This window comes from Anguilla anguilla, chromosome 4 (assembly GCF_013347855.1).
Source record: "Anguilla anguilla isolate fAngAng1 chromosome 4, fAngAng1.pri, whole genome shotgun sequence".
Taxonomy (NCBI): Eukaryota; Metazoa; Chordata; class Actinopteri; order Anguilliformes; family Anguillidae; genus Anguilla; species Anguilla anguilla.
In genome coordinates this window covers 48,146,951-48,164,268 of record NC_049204.1, presented here as the reverse complement: position 1 = coordinate 48,164,268, position 17,318 = coordinate 48,146,951, and the positions used below count along the sequence as shown (strand labels likewise).

Below are 17,318 nucleotides of genomic sequence, written 5' to 3'. Positions count from 1 at the left end.
CCATCCTTTGCCACTCCTGCATGTGCATTTCCACTCTTGGCAAAACAAATCAACAAGACTACTGGTTATTGTTATTACATTGACTGAACATGCTTGTCTGTTTCAGGTCCTCCTGGTCCTAGGGGTCCACGGGGAGACAAGGGACCACAGGGCCCGGTGGGGCAGACAGGCCAAAAAGGGGAGAAAGGAGACAAGGGGAGTCTAGGGCCACAGGGTCTCCGGGGGGAGAAGGGATCAGCTGGACCTCCTGGTGTGCCAGGGTTCAAAGGTGTGCCTGGATCTCGGGGCAGTCCTGGTCCAAAGGGCTCTCGCGGATCAGGGGGCAGAGCTGGACCCCCAGGGGCCAAGGGGGAGCCTGGTGCAGCAGGGGTCCCTGGGGCTTATGGACCACCAGGGCCGCCAGGGCCGCCGGGGCCACCCGGTGCACGAGGGGCAGTTGGAGCCACTGGATTGCAAGGGCCTCGGGGGCCAGTGGGCCCTGTGGGACCTGTCGGGCCACCTGGACCGCCAGGACTCCCTGCCAAACAAGCACCTGCCCCTGTAGCCCCGGTATCTCTGCAGGGAGCAACTGCTATCCCTACCATCAAAACTCCAGGTGAAGAGGCTAACTCTTTCAACTTTCTTCAACTGCTTTTGTCTCAGGTGGATTTGTATTTTGTGTGCATGCACTTTAGAAGTCTCTTTGGAATAAAACAAGCTCTTGGGTCTTGTGACAAGCCATGAAATGTGTATTTCTTCCTGTAGCTTGGTGTTCTCTCTTGCCTAGGGGCTTCATATTTTGTCTGCATAAGCAAAAAATCTGTTTTTGTGGATAAAACAATATTGCTTGTGGCTTCTACCTTTAGCTTAAAAATACACTCCAGTTTGATTAAAGCAGAAGTTTATGCCTTCTGCCCTGCATTCCTGAAGTGGACATTGAGTTCAAAGATAGCATTTCATGCAAATATTTCAAAAGGCCCAGATTCAATGTTGAAGTTATTATTATATTGTATCATTGTTCTACAGGATGCCCTCCACAATGGATCAACTTCAGAGACAAATGCTACTTCTTTTCAACGGAGGCTCGCAATTTTGATGAGGCAAAGAAAAGCTGTGAAGCAATGTCGTCATCAATGATCATTGTCAATGATACAGAAGAGCAGGTAAACTATGCTAGCTTTATTTCTGGTTTCCTGTTATTACTGTTGCCCAAAGCAGGACAAATTGGGCTTTCGAGTGGCTCAGGCAGAAAAGATGCTCACCCCAATAAGTCTGACTTATTTAATTAATGACTATAAACTGGTAGCCCGCAGCTTGGTGTGGGTTTCATCCTGTTTGAAGGTTTAGACAGATCAGTGTTTCACAGGATACTGCTGCAGAATCAACCATATAGCCACTTACCCCCATTTGGTTTCTCTGCTTTAGGCTTGTAGTGTAGAAAATAGTTATTTGTTCAGACGCAACCGTATCACATAAATGCACTTGTGTCGGGCATATATATTATATATTTTTGCACTATTTTCTGTATCTTAACTGTCTATAACTCAAGCAAACATGTGTGCATTAAAAATTAAAGGAAAATTTACTGACATGTCCTATGACTGTGGTGCAGAGAGGCTGCCTGAACGCTCTTGGATAAACAAAGAGAAGCACAAAAAAGAGAGCTGCCCATAAACCTGTTATGTGTTTGTTTTGCTGTTTTTTTCTTCCCCAGGAATGGTTGCAGAATGAGATAGCTGGCAAGAGGTTCTTCTGGCTGGGCCTAACAGACCAGGATGAGGAGAATGTGTGGCGCTGGGTAGATGGAAGCCTGCCGACCTTCACGTGAGTCCTGACGCTTTTCCGGCTCCTTAACCAGTTTGGCTGCAGTGCTGAGTATAAAAGAGGGATTTTTTCACACTGTTCTTCAGCATATGATAGGGGGGCCGAGTGCAGTTTTTTGGATGGTTGTGTGCCAGCTGAGTTTTGTTGATCTAGGTTGTGTTAATTAACTGGCTGCACACATTTTTTTTTTTACGCCATTGTATTCCTTGTGTGAAAAATATACTGGACCAAAATAATCATTGAATATAACAACAATGATCACCAATGATGCACATTAATATGTGTGAACAATATACAGTTCAGTGGGTCCATTAATGTATTGTGTGTGCTTTTTGTAAGAATTTGCTCAAGTTCAACATGAGTGATGAGCGCCCCCTGGTGTGTGGTTATAGGAAGTGGAAGCCAGGTCAGCCTGACAACTGGACCCATGGACACCAGCAGGGGGAGGACTGTGCTGGCCTGATCCACCAGGGCCTGTGGAATGACTTCTTCTGCGATGATCTCAATGGCATCATCTGCGAGCGTGACATGGAGAGCTGTGAGTGTCATCCACTTATTTTTAATGTCTTCATAGTTGGGTATGAGAAAAACACAATATCTGTTGGTAAATAAATTCTTTCTCTATGACACCTAAAATTGAAACCTATGTCTTTATACTTACAGACAATTTTTCTATTAGAAATATTGGCTGAGCCATTGTATAACTAGAAATGACCAACAATACTGCCCTTTATGATTAATGTCTTAACAGTGCAAATATTTCCAGAGCTCCATTGTAGTGGTACTTTAAGACTAACCTTTCGCATTTGTTTGTGTTCCTCAAGCAAAACAGCCAGAATTATAGCACCCGCCAGGGGGAAAGAAAGGGACGTGCAGCGGGACTGAAGGCTTCTGAAAAGACTTCAGAGTCTGGCCAGATGTTTCATAGCCCTTGAACTGGCACCTTAGCTTTTTCATGCCAAAAAAAGAGACGCTCTTATGGAGTCAGATGGAAGAGAAACAACACACTTTGTGATTGCGGTTTTGTCTACAACATGGAGTGTTACTGCTGACAAAATTCACTCCATTCCCAAACAGAAGTGCTCTACCCAGCAACTCACTTCAGCCTATACAAGCACCATGACAATCAAGACATATGATTTTTTAAATTGTTATATAGTTAAAAATCAAATCAACTGAATCATTTAAAATTGTTATGTCTTTTTTATGTAGTATTAAAATTCCATCCCACTTATGATCATAATTCACTTTTTAACTCATTTTCAGAATGTGTTTTGACATTGCAGATCATTTCGGTAATAGAAATTCAGACCAAAATTCAGTGCCAAAATGAAAAGACAAAGGACTATGATGTGTGCCTTTAGTTGTTGTAATATTGCTATTTCTCAGATTTGCAGTCAAGCAATACAGCGCTGTTATGTTACGTCTTGAGGAAGGCCTTTGTTAAACCTCAAGAATTGTCTGGCTATATATAGCTATATTATACACGTGAATTCAAATAAATACAAATATATACATAAAACTATCCTGAAAAGACATTTGGTTTGGTTTAAAGAAAATTGTGTAAGTTTACATTTTTTTTTACAATATTTTTATATGTAAAAGATTTTCTAAAAATGTGTATTATCGTGGAACCTGTATTATTTTCATGAGATAATTTTTTTGCAAACTGTACAGAGAAACACAGTTGACCTCTTACCTACAAGTCCAAATCAGACATTTGATTGCTATTTCTCTCAGGGAAATTCTAATTTCCTGTTTTAGATACTTTGGGCAATTAGCTTCCTGTCCTGTCAAATCTTTTGAACAATGGCAAAATGATTGTGCTTTCACACTCCCCCATTATGCAGTGCCATACAAAATAAACACAAGTTATGGAAGATGAGACTTTGCTTGTTTTTTTTTAGTAAAATAAGTACCTTTACTATGCTCACCAGGCCAAATGTTACAATACTGTACCAAAACAAGTATGATTGGTTCACCAGAATAAAAAGATAACTTAAAATCTTAAACAAAAAAGTTTATTTATCAACTACTGCCTACATTCCCATGCTATTTTGTGACTTCTGTACTTAACAGAAGCAGATAATATCATTCGTAAAAGTAGCCCTTAATATATGTATATTTTAACACAACATGTACCATGTTTTCACAGCTTAAAATATATTTCTCATATATGCTAACAGGGGAAATATGTCCCTGCACCCTGATACTGGTGGTAAAAACTCTCTGTCAGGCACAATAGACATACAAATGAATTTGGTTATACTGTTACACACCAAACACCCTTCATTTCTACAGTGCACGTCACTTTATCTAACTCAGCCAATCTGTTCAGTCTCAGCGATATATACGCTTCAAATGCATTTGACAGCCGACATTGAATTCTGTGCCGCAGAAGCTGAAACTGGAGGAGCTATGTCCTGCCATCACGGACACAGTCTTTAGATGTTTACTTTTTGTAGCACAGCTAAGCCAAACATCTGATTGCATTGACATTGACCCATTTACTGACGGGTAGTGAAAAACAGATTTCTTTTCACATTCACAAATTCACTTTTTTCCACCAATTTTAAGATCCTGATACAGTGCGATACTATGCAAGTCATGACCTGTCCTACTGTACATCTACTGCAGTAACGAGTCCATAGGTTGTCATAGCTGGAAATAAATTTATAGTTATTTGGATATTTTTAATCCACATCACTCAACTTGTGAAAGCAACCCCATCAAAAGACACAACGTTTCCTTTCATTCAGTTTATTTAGCCAGTATGGATGGACCCAATAAAAGCACTTTGTTTTGTATCTGATTTTTATTCATTCTTCATTCCCCAGCCCCAATTCAAATCACACTATTTGATTCACTTAATGCATGGTAGGATCATGAAACAGTGTGAGTGCCTAAAATTAACATTTGAAATGAACGTCTTCACAGTTTTTCACCTCTCATTTTACATGCCATTAAACAATCTCTCATCCACATGTCTTTCTGTTATTCAGCTACAGAGAAGACTGAAATTATTTCACAGTAGCACCTTTTCTAGAGTAGAGGGAACAAACAAAAGGTTGTATGTTACAGTATCAGATTCTGGGCTGAAATGGCTGTGACATAATATGCAAATACAAAGGACAGTTTTCAATAAAGTATTTTTTTTCTCATTTGACACTGATGTATCCCACTCATTTACCAAATTAATCCAAGGATTCATAAAGACGTATACAAAAAGAAACTACATATTTGTGTGGCTGAATAGCACTGAATTTTTCAGTTTGTCAGAATTCAGTTTTGTGCATTTACATACATTATAATTATTGTGACCTGGATGGAATTAATAAAGACACACACTCCGCCTGGTTATAAAATAATAATCTGCATCTGCTGCTACTTCTAATTGCACTACTATTAGCATTTTTGATATAAGCTGCAGATAGAAAGACCTGAATATGAAAAGGTGTGTAATTTTCTAATGAATGTCAAAATTATGCCACTTTAACTGTAAGCCTTTTTAAAGGAAGCACTGGGATTTAATTGGAAAGCATTCATGAAACCTACTTCTTAAGTCAGACCAGATTGACTCTTTCGGTTAGCTTGCATTTTTGTCCACAAAGAAAGTTTCATTACAATTTCTGATAAGATACTCATTGTGTCATGTCATTCAATGTTATGAAATGTTGTACCGAGTTTCTGATAGCAGGTAAATTGCTTTGTGTGTTATCCATTGTGTAATTACAGATACATTGAAAATAAAAATGGTAACATCAAGGTAAATGATGCCATACACATGTCACAAACAGTATGCCAGTAGTTAGTGTGTTGAAGATGGATTTTAAAAGATCATACTTGTTTCTACAGGTGCCAGAAGAGCTGTTTTTTTTAAGTTTGTTTGACAGTGTTCAGTAAACATTTTAAATAAGAGAAGTTCAAAAAGAAGAACACCAGAAAGGGGAAAAAATAGAAACCAAAAGCTGCATCATTTATGTAGTAAATGTCAGAATCTACCTGTACTTAAGCATTTCTTGTCAATGTATCACTGGCATACAATCGTTACTGATGTAGATCTAATTTCAACTATTGCACAATAAAATGGTGTAATTTACAGATGGCTATCTAATTTTTTTTTTGTTTTTTTCCCTAGATTATATATTGCATGTTCTAAACTCATGAAACTGACTGCTTAACATTACATTTGCAAAACGCAGGTACAGTACATATAACTAACATTTTACTGAAGTTTGGCATTACTGGATATGATACACTGAAAAAAAATGATATTGAAGAAACCACATTTTTTTACTTCAGTTTGTAACACTGACATTTTTTACTCAAGTTTACTCAATTGAAAATTTTTAGATCCATTTGAATGAACCTAAATATTTTCAATTGAGAAAACCTAGAAAATATAGGTGTAACAAATTTAAGTAAAATTTTAAGTTTATCCAATGAAGCATTTTTATCAGTATACGTGCAGATTGAATATTTTCAATTTTGTTTGATCGTAAATGCAAAATAGTCTGTGCACAATGGGTGGTCTGTATAGAATGCTGTTAGACTTTAATACAACAACTTTTACATTTTTTTAAAATTCTTGTAACATTGTGAATACAAAAGCTTAATGCGCCACAAGCACGTAACATTTCCTGTTAAAAAATAAAGTACAGCAAGATGTAATGTTACAATTATTTATTTCTTTCTTATACCAATAAACAGTATGTGGGCATTAAGTCTGACCATTTCGAGCACTCTGGGCATTCTGCAGCAGTAAAAGACCCCAAAGTGTTTCACACGTAGCTCCTAATTCCTGGTCTGTGAGAGTACCTGTATATCTCTGTGAGAGAGTATGCTTGGCGAAGGCTGGGCAGGTGGGCGGGTGGGTTGGTTGGCTGCACAGTCTTTCCGTTTGAGGGAAAGCCAGACAGGCAGGCTATGTGGTCGTTCTACTCGTCCTTCTCAACTATCACTTCCCCGTGAAGCACCTTTCTCCTTTGACGAAGCATATGGAAATATAACTGTGGAAACACTAGAGGTGGAATAAAGAAAACAACTTTTGAGGAGTCTGAACCCATCGTTTACAAGGGGCACATCCAACCTAAACAACTCGACTTGAAGCTGATATTCCAAAAAGGACATTCTTCCAGTAAATTCTGAAGTTCAAATTTCAACATACAGGTCACCCAGAGGTTGGGTGAAAAACATAATCTTGGTTTACCACAGATGGTTAGTTTTGGCTTCAGATGAAAACAAATACAGCATTGCTAATTCTAACCCCATACAACATCACTCTTGCCCCCTGGTTAAGTTTGGGGAAGCTGAGGAGGGATAATAGCACTCAAAGCCACTTATCAAAATGATAAATATCTGAGAGCTGAAAACAATTGCCACCCAGCAGTGTCGCTGACCTCTGCCTGTCCTTCAAAGATAATTTTCATAAACTTTCAGCATGACGTCAAGTACAGCATTTCACAAAAGAGTACCTCACAGACTACCTACACATTTGTGTGGGTGTATGTGTGTGCATGTGTCAGTATGCAACTAATACTACTTAAGGCATATAGTAACATAACTATATAATCCATGGCATAACAGAGACAGAAAAGGATAAAAAACTTACGTGGGATGTAAGAGAGCATGACAATGATGAGGAAAATGTAGTAGTCAAAAGAGACGTTATATTTGTTGGGGAGCCTCATTGAGAACATTCCGGACCTGCGAACGTACGGTAGCGCCGTGTAAATGGTCATGAGTTCACCAGCCACTCCAAGGGGGTACATGACAATAAACATGTTGTACCTGACAAGAGAAAAGGGATAAAGATCAACCCAGCCCAAATTCCCTCACATCACCACTCTCATCCCACTCCAACTCACACACACAGGCACGCGTGAACGCGCGCACACACCCACACACCCAAATGCATACACACATACTCACACATGCACACACACAGAGGCACGCAAGCAGGCACACACACGGATGCATGCACACCTGCACGCATGTGCGCTCACACACACACACGGATGAATGCATGTACACACACACACACACACACACACATGCACGCATACAAACATTCTCACACATGCTCACACAGTTGCACAGCCTTAAATGAAAACCAGAAAACGTATCTTGCTGTAGCAGTTTGGGGTCATAACAATGCACAAAATGTACACATTTCTGGATTTAAATTTAGGGCCTAATAACTATCAGAGACCACTGAAACTTTCATCTTGAATTGCCACACACAACATTAGGAGGCCACTGTCCCCCTGAAGGGAATCCACCAATCAAGAAGATGAAAATGAATCATCTCAGTTAAACTGTCACTGTATCTGTTATTCAAGATGCATGTTAGTGTTCCTGTGCAAGTTGCTGCTATTCATTATCATAAGCTGACATTAGCTAATATTATGACGGAAGCATTATGTCCATGTTGGAAAGGTTTGAGACCTTTCATTACGGTGCTTGTCTAAAAATTATTTTCCAAAAAAGAGACAGCACATACAAAATAACAGAAAACAGCAAGCAAAGAACCTGCTCCTAGAACTAGACTCCACATAAGGTTGCGAATATACCTTTATTCGTCTATCCTCATGTCCTGTTTATTTTTGCTAGATAGGCTATTTGAAAAATTACAAAGTGTAAGGAAAACTAAAGGGTCATATGCATCATCTGCATAAATACCTTTGGATATGATCATACTTTTAATCATATAAATCTCTTCACCGATTCAAACTCACCCCCACTCTGTCCCTCCAGTTTTTTTTTTATTTATTTGTTTTTTACTTCGTGCGTAATCTGAAAACCTCAATGGATCAAACGAGGCCATCTTCTCGGTTAATCTAGAAGGCATTACTCTATATTTAGTGACGCAGGGCCGTAAGAATCGAGCATTTGCTGAAGAACGCGGAGGGGGCGGCGGGAGAATCGTCTCGGCGGATGTGAGAGAAATGTTGGGGGAACATTCCATGCCCAAAACAGATGGTCTTTAAAACGAGAGCAGCTGAACATGAAACCCTCCCGAGGCCGGCCCTTTCTTCCCTGCTTAAAGGAACCCCTCCGGCCTGTCAGACTTAAGACCGGGGGGGGGCATCGCGGACAACTGCCGAAGAGCGGAACGCCGCACACCAACTCATATCTGTAGCTGTCATGTCAGTCGTATTGACACTGCGACACCGCGAGCACACGGGATTATTCTCAAGGTAACACCGCGGCAAAACCGAAAGCTGTATTTCAGCTGTGTTCATCTAATGTTTGACGCTGGGCCTCGCTGTGCTCAAAACCATGTCGCAACTGGCATGTTCTCTCTGTGTCAATTTCAGGATTCTAGCCCTCGAAATGAGTCACTGCTGAATCTTGTGCCGCTGCCAATTGCTTTAAGGGGCAGTTGCTATTGCTAAAGGTAACAAGCATAACAAATAGCCTACACTTGGGGTGCAGGTCTTTCATTGTCTAATGGTTAGCTTTCAGGGAGTGGAGCGCACATCAGCATTACTCTGTACACCAGCTATGACTGCACATTCATAATAGCTTGCTTAAGTGGTACAACATATTCCATACAGTCCATTCATACACCTGGTGGCAATGTCCACCAACATCATAAAGTCAATGTAATGCAAAGACTATACAGGAAACAGGGACTTACAAGGTACTGCTTCCAGGCTTGTGGGTCTGAGGCCACAGCATGGCACCAGGCTCCTAACCCAAAGAGAGCTGCAAGACTAATTCCCAGGTTGCAGCACTGGACTTGCTCCCCTGAGCAAGTTACTTAGTCTGAGCCATTTCAGTAAATATCCAGCTGTATAAATGGACAGTTTGAAAAATGTGAACTATCTATTTTGTTGAGAATGAAGGGAATCTGCAGAGCAAATATATAAATGCTGTGTAAAGCCTATAAATCGCCTTTGCATGAATCAAGAGTCAGACTAATGGTAAATGGTATTACAGAAAGTCAGAAAGACCCCCATGTGTTTCTTTAGGGGGGCTGTCGTTAAGACTTTATGGGGTCCAGTTCAAAGTGAGAGGCACAGCTTAAATAGTGTGGTAAAACAGCAGCCTGCTGAATAAGCAAAAGCACAGAGACAAGACCAGTCAAAGCACACCCGAGTACAGCAGCACAGCTTCCTGAACAGAACTCCAAGCAGACACATTACGCAGACCCATTCTGAACGCTGTATCTCGCATTAGTGTCAATCTCTGTTCTCTCCAGAGATCTTATCAGATGGGATTGAACAAGGCTGAAAGGCACCAAACACGGGAATTGCTGATTGTCCAATATGGCCCAAATATAAGTGGGCCCACTTACAGTCTCCTCTATTAAAAATCTGAGATTCAGATTGGACCAGTCAAGCACCAGCTTGAGAAGCTCTCCACTTATACTGCTTCAGTAAAAATCAAGCGTAATTGTTGCTTGGGCCAGCACACAAGAGTTACAGGTAGTGAACAAAAACTAAATGGAAACACAACAGTGTTCCAAGAGAGAGGGGTCCTGGTGGTTCCGCATGGCTATGCGACTCCTTTTCCTGGCATGGCTCAAGGATGCACTCATATTCTTAGCTGGCAATGCTGATGCCAGTAATTACTTAATGGTATTCAGTAATCATCTTCACTCCATGTTAAAACATTTCCTTCCAGCAGAGAAGGAAGTCTGTCTTTCATGATCTCAAGTGCATCCACAGTGCATGAGTTGACCACTTCCAACAGCGCAGTATGAGTTGACTGACTCATACAAAAAGAGTACTTTCATATTTCTACAAAATTCCAGAAGGTGACATATGGGCCATGCAGGCCATATTTACAGACTTTACATTAGTGTTTCCTTTTTTGTTCACTACCCACAGTTTGCCCATTAAAGTAAAAGAAAAATGACTGAAACTAAAAATGCATACAACCCATGCAGACTAGTTCCTGTGGTGAAATTGTATTAAACGTTTTCCTGCGTGTAAAGCACAGTCGATGACAAGCCATTTCATAACTGCAATCCCCATTTGTTACAAACAGGGCATGCAAGCTAAACACCATGCCATTTATTCAACCAGCACCCCAAATACCCCACACCAATCTCCACCTGGCCCATTTGATGAAATATGGCAGGTGCTTGAGGAGATTGAATGTATAGAAGGAATATCTGGTTATCTCTGTCACCGTCCACACGACCAGGAAAAGGACAACGCTTTCTTCATTCTGGATCTTCCAATAAAAGTCAACAAGGAAAAGAAAAAATACAAGAAATAAAAAAGGTATAAGGCACACTGCAAACCTGCATGATGATACACAGGACAGACTGCCTGTATGTACTGTATGTTACTCTAAAAGGCACTGTTCTCTTCTTTACCAGTCTTATTATTTCACATTTCACATATTAATCACGTCTGTGATATGAAAAGAAACAGCTTGTTAAGCTGCTGTAGTCAGAATTTACAACTGCTGACTATTTATGTCTTTAAATTTTTACTTGAATATACTGTACAATGTCAATCTTACCCAACGAATACCCCTTACTCTGTCAGAAAGTATATATGTGTTGTAGAACAGTGTCATCTTAACGAGGGGGATGTAAAATTTACACCAAACATATTCAGGAAGAGCTGGACAGTTAACAGTTAACAGACACAACTTTTCCACAACTTGAAGTAAACAAATCGGAGCTGAAGTAATTTTTCTTAATGACACTTAAATTATTATGTCAGAAAATGCAAGTGGACTGGTGAAGACTTCGCTATACCATACTAAGACCTCCAACGGACTGCGCAATGATGTTCATAATCATTTGTAAACACCCACTGACACATACTACAACTAACAGCAACAGTCATAGCAGACACAATTCACCATAAAAACATATAATACCTGAAGACATCTAATATCAATGATAATTATTGATAATTATTAGGAATATGTATTAATGATTGTGACTATTGTTACAAATTGTTGCTATAAATATCCAAATGTGTAACCAAATATTCCAGTTATTGTTTATATCATGTAAATGCTACACAGAAGGAGGCATTGTCTATTTTGTTTATACTGGGATTACATAAGTTTTTCCTGTGACAACAATTGAGATGTTTAAAATATGAAAGTCACCTGCTTAATGCTGTTAGTAACAAACCAAACCATGAATATTCTTGAACACACTTGGACCCCAGTCACGATCACAGAGGTGCGCACCATTCCTTAAAGAAGAATATAAACTATTTTAAGCATTATTTTATTAGAGTACAGACTAATTATTATGAAAATCATTTTAGACATTACATGGATGCAGCACAAAAAAATAAAACTTTGATTAAAAGACAAACAGATAAATTTGAAATACATACCAACTGCACAGTGGATAACCTGAAAATGAGACATCAAAGTAACAAATCAAATGAAGCATTTAAGAAGTTCTTCAAAGCACTTACCGTTTAAATATTACACCGTTTGCATGTATCACATCTCAATTGATTATGCCCGCTTTTATTGGAAACATTTACACTACTCAACTAATGCAGCTTATCACATTAGCTTATTCAAGAGGCTGAAGAAAGAGTCCCTCTTGAGGCAGGATCACTAGCAGTAGAAAGACAGAGAACACCTCCAAACGCTTGTTCAGAACTGAACAGTGGCTATTATTCAGCAAAGTAACTGTACAGAAGTACAGCATGCCATACTGTATGATGCCAGTATGGAGCTCGTCCTCTGGCTGAAGAGCAATCTAGGGATGCCATGCATATGTGGCCTTAATCTGAATCAAGCCTTGTACCAACCCCCATTGCACACTAATTTCAGTGCGGAATAGACCCTCCTGCAGCAGACCGTATCCCTGCACAGTAAAAGCTTTCAGACAGCAAAATCAGATAAAGCTCTAGAAAAACCTTGCACCAAATGCCAATCAGTGCATAATGACTTTCCATCTGAGGTACAACCCATAAGTAACTGTGCTAAAATCAGAATAAAAATTCCACTTCCTCTGGGATATGATATATTCATTGGTTTTATTTTTATTATAGTGAAAACTTTGGCTGATGAATAATTGCCTATTTTATATTTGGCAAAAAGCCAAACAGTGGTTGTACATTAGACTTGGCTATACATTTCAGATGCAGCATTTTTTCCTTGTATTTAACTGTTAACAATGTTAAATTGCATTGTCCTCAACAAATAGACAAACAAAAAAATGTATTTCATTGAGATTCAAGCTGTAAATAACTGATCATGTTTAAAAAGGAAGTCTTACCTCAACTAATGCAACTGTCTGGAAAAACTTCAGTGTCCTTGATATACTTCTGTACAGACCTATGTGTGTCCCTCTCTGTAAGTAAAACCGAAGCATCGCTATTGCCAACACCAGCCACCTGTGGAAAAAAAAAAAAGTTGCATTTCAGAAATATGTACTAGTTGAAGTTAAGACTGTCAACAGATATCTCACAAAACTAAAATATTCTCTGTGATGGAATTTTCTGCCAAACCATAATAATTCTCTGAGAGTTCCACAACTTTTCCTGTATTTCTCATGAAAATTAATTGTCAGCTCTACTCCTGTAGTTCTTTTGTATCCTCCACTGAAACTCAGAGACATCAAAATAGTATGAGGGAAGAACTAGGCTACATGTGAGCATGCTGGGGTACATTTGTTCCCCCAATAAAATAAACCCAAGAAAAATTCTAGCAGTCCCTCTGGTTTATTATTATAAATGGAAAAGGATCCCCTTGTTGAAATTTGGACGGGATATCCACACGTTCTATGGACATGGTAATCGCTTACATATGGCTCTCGACAGGCTGGTAATAAATCCATCGTTACAACACTCATGTAACTGAGGAAATGTAAACAAAAGCATGCATTAACACAGTGTTCCACAGTTTATTTCATTCAATACCTACAATACAATGTATTGAGTACAATACAGCAATTAGATGTGTAGCATGGTCAGGAAAAGTAAACTTGCTATAAAAGTACAACATAATATGCACCATCCATGTTCTGGTGAAAAGCAGCAGTAAACATTTAAATTGTTGGTCACAATAAACATATGGCATTAAATTTATACAACCTGAAATTCAATATTAATACCCCCCCCCCCCCCCCCCCGCCACCACCCACAGGAGACATGGTAACCTGTCTGCCTGTCATCATAGCCATTCCATCTGTACACACTCCAGTGCAGTCAAGCTTATTTCATTTAATCCCTTGAAGGTACAAAAGTGATTTTCTTTGTATTTCTGTTGTAGTAATCCTCAAATATTTACAATGCAAAAATCCTTCTTTATTTCCCTTATCCCATTCATAGAAAACCTATGAGAGTGTGACATCTACAGAAAATAAAACTGCTATTGTATACTATTAATTGCTTTCTTGGCACTTATTTAGCTGAATAATTACTCTTATTACAAGTTACAATTACAAGTCTTGATGTTTTGTGACTGAAGCTTCCAATAACTTCCTGTCAGCTCAAGGCCCTCCTGGCAGCTCCCTGAGACCCCTTTTTGGGCCCTGTCCCCCAGCTGAGAACCACCAAGCAAAAGAACATGAATTTTGCAGCTACATAGCTATTTATGCAGTTACATGTATGTAACCACTGAGTACTCAATACAGGTATGTAACCATTGAGTACTCAGTCAGTGGATGAGAGAATTTGAAAAATAATTAAACAACTGAATAAAGTCAATACTATTTCTAATGGTAATTTCATGTTAATATGCATGCTAACACTACTACAACTAATTTACATACTGTAGTTGGCAATGTGTCCTCTTTCATAGCCTCTGACTGAGATTCAGTCTGATCAGACCACCACCTGTACCAACAATGCAGTTCCTTTCTTCAACTCTAGGGCAGTGTGTGCGCGGACATGTGTGCGTGTGTTTGTGTGTGTGTGTTGGTTTACATTTGTGTAAATGTCTGTTCCTATTTAAACTTTGTCGCAAAGAGAGCTTGGGGAGTGGCCCCAATATGCTCTGCCATGGGCAGAAGGGGGGGAAAAATAAAAAAACTTTCCCAGTTGTAAAGAAAGAATCATTCATACAGGAGTCATATAAGTGAAAGTGATTCCCTCTTGAACAGGGCATGGCAAGTATGGTCAATTTAATGAAATCACATTGGTTTAAATTGCATTAAGACTGCAGGGGACTCCTGCGATCTGGAATGTATGTCAGCCAAATTAAAACATTTGGCCGCACACCAAAATCATCAGATTTTACAGAATTACAATTTTCGCCCCTCATTAAATGCAGCACCTGCTATCTTAAAAAGAACTTGAATATAATAATTAATGTTGGGAGAGCTGATACATAAGTTTGCAGTCATTTAAGAAACCAGTTTTTGGATTGTAGGCTGGCTACAAAGGTTACTGAAAAAACCCAGATTCTATATTTTCAATAGTGTTCCTAAATGAGAATGAGAATCGTGCTAAATTATTCTTGTGTATGTAATCACATGTGCAGGGGTAATATACACAGTACCACCGAATAGCCTATAATATGTTATGCACATAAACGTTTAACTAATGTGTAGTCCACACATAGTTCACCGGTAGGCTATGGTTTGTCCATCACATTTTGAAATCCAGCGTTATCAACACATCCAGAAGGCCAACTAGGAGTGAGGGCCAGTTTCGCAGTAGTAGCTAATTCATTTGATTGGTGTGTGGGTATACACATTTTATGTATCCCAGTTAGACTGTTTCAGGCAGTCCCAAGGTACCTAGAAATAGCAATCTGAAATAGAAATCTGCATTTAATCAAATACAAATTAATAAGGAATAAAGCAAGGCATCACCAGTAAAGCAACGTTGATGTTACACAGCAATGCCCCCGTTATTTAATTTACAGATATAGCAATGAAATGGCCTACACACATTGCGGCAATTAACCTTGCAACCCATGAGAAAACAAGAACGCAACGACGTAATCCGCAACATCATTTGTAATACCAGCACAGCTCATGGTTGGTTCCCCTTTCTTTTGGTTTGCTAAATATGCTACATATTCGTAAAAATGTTGTCTGACCTAGTCTGGTCAATCAATGGCATTATGAAACAGATTCCAAGACACTTTATACTGCTGCTTCATCGTGAAGATGACAAACGCTCCCTTTCGGACTTTTAGAAAACATCTTTACGACAATATGTAAAAACAGTCACGCATTTATTGGCTAATATAAAGTGGGCAAACTCCAAAAGTTATTAAAATCTGCCAATTGAGCATTTCGCTTTCCCAAACCGCAGCTCCAGTGTCAGACTGCCGTCTATACTTATCACTGCAACTGTTGAGGTTGTGGGTATGACGCTGACACAGTATAATCGACCGTATTTGGAAAGGCTGAACTTGCTTCAGGGGCCGTACAGACAACAGCTATAACGCCTCTCATATCAATCGAGAATCGCACCAGAATCGAAATAAAATCGTATACACACTTGTTCAACTACCGCACACATGCCGTATAATCATTGTTTTATTTACAAATCTCTGTCAAACAAACCGAGCACAAACTGCTCAACAGAACAAGCAGTTGCACAGTCAGTCATTTGGTCCTATAAACGGCAACACACGCTTGCATGTAGCTACAGTTCAATGGTGCATACACTGAAGGGAGTGGCAACTCATAAATAATTAGCTATAGTAATAATAATTCACATACCCGGCCGTCATGGCAATGTTATAAAATGTAAGCCATGCAGTAACAAAGGCACTTTTTGATCTCTTCTTGTTGTTGTTTTCCTTTTCCTCAACCGAGCCGTCCTCCTCGCTGGACGCCATGGTACCGGGGACAGAGTGGGAAAGTCAGAAACGGAGCGCGAGCGCAGCTGACAGCTGAAACTGGGAGCAGCAGGGTCATCCATCCATGAACCAACAACTCCCCTCTCGCGGGACTATTGCTCCGACAAGTGTCTGACTTGTCCAGAGAGCACGCGAGAGACCCTAGATTTATATTTGTAAGGGGAAGCGAAAGGATTTATATAAAATGCTCAGACTGTATTTGCCCAGCAGGCTAATTTAATTATTGTATTATTTTTTAATAATATGTTTTATTTATTTATTTTTTATTATTATTATTATTATTATTATTATTATTATTATTTGTTGTTGTTGTTGTTGTAAGTCAGTGTTCTTAGAACTCCGCTGCTTACAATTACCACTAGTGATTGTTACATCAGTATTAGTATGTTCAGTTAAGAACATTGTTTTCACAGTTCATTGGTATGTTAATTTTGGAATCATTGATTAAAATAATGAATATTTCAGGGGTCCTCAGACGTATTCCACTGTATGCGAACAATGCAATTTATCAGAACAAATGCCAGCACAATTTGTAGCCTAGATGTTTTTTTTTTTTTCATGAATAAATGAAAGCAAATTAATACTTGGTAATAGAGGCAATACACAAGCAAGAGTGTTCGTGGCATGTCGTGTGCGATCCCAATTATCTAGAAATGAAACAATATAGACGTACATGTCACTCTGGACATTATTGGGTACCTCATCAACTTCCTAAAATAGCTGTTTCTTTCAGGTTCCAAAGGGGAATATAGACA

General features: G+C 39.2%; 2 protein-coding genes across 4 annotated transcripts in view; one reads left to right on the top strand and one right to left on the bottom strand.

Annotated features, from left to right (window-relative positions):
- Positions 1 to 3,683, top strand: part of colec12 (collectin sub-family member 12) — a 51,441-nt gene extending 47,758 nt beyond the window's left edge. For both annotated transcript variants that reach the window (XM_035412538.1, XM_035412537.1), the window contains 5 exons: positions 107 to 595; positions 1,006 to 1,142; positions 1,694 to 1,803; positions 2,196 to 2,341; positions 2,628 to 3,683. In XM_035412538.1, the coding sequence (XP_035268429.1) occupies positions 107 to 595; positions 1,006 to 1,142; positions 1,694 to 1,803; positions 2,196 to 2,341; positions 2,628 to 2,647 (902 nt within the window). In that variant the 3' untranslated portion in view covers positions 2,648 to 3,683. The remainder of the gene's footprint in view (positions 1 to 106; positions 596 to 1,005; positions 1,143 to 1,693; positions 1,804 to 2,195; positions 2,342 to 2,627) is intronic.
- A 2,100-nt stretch (positions 3,684 to 5,783) lies between these two features.
- On the bottom strand, positions 5,784 to 16,646 carry hacd1 (3-hydroxyacyl-CoA dehydratase 1). 2 transcript variants are annotated; one of them, XM_035412546.1, is made up of 7 exons: positions 16,424 to 16,646; positions 13,022 to 13,139; positions 12,123 to 12,141; positions 11,887 to 11,975; positions 10,868 to 10,983; positions 7,415 to 7,593; positions 5,784 to 6,823 (listed from the first exon to the last, which is right to left on the bottom strand). In XM_035412546.1, the coding sequence occupies exons 1-7, from the start codon at positions 16,540 to 16,542 to the stop codon at positions 6,741 to 6,743; spliced, it is 723 nt and encodes a 240-aa protein (XP_035268437.1). In that variant the 5' UTR covers positions 16,543 to 16,646; the 3' UTR covers positions 5,784 to 6,740. The 2 variants fall into 2 exon arrangements, with proteins under 2 accessions (XP_035268437.1, XP_035268436.1); XM_035412545.1 differs by having other exon boundaries at positions 10,868 to 10,989; positions 16,424 to 16,643.
- Between the last annotated feature and the right edge of the window lie 672 nt (positions 16,647 to 17,318).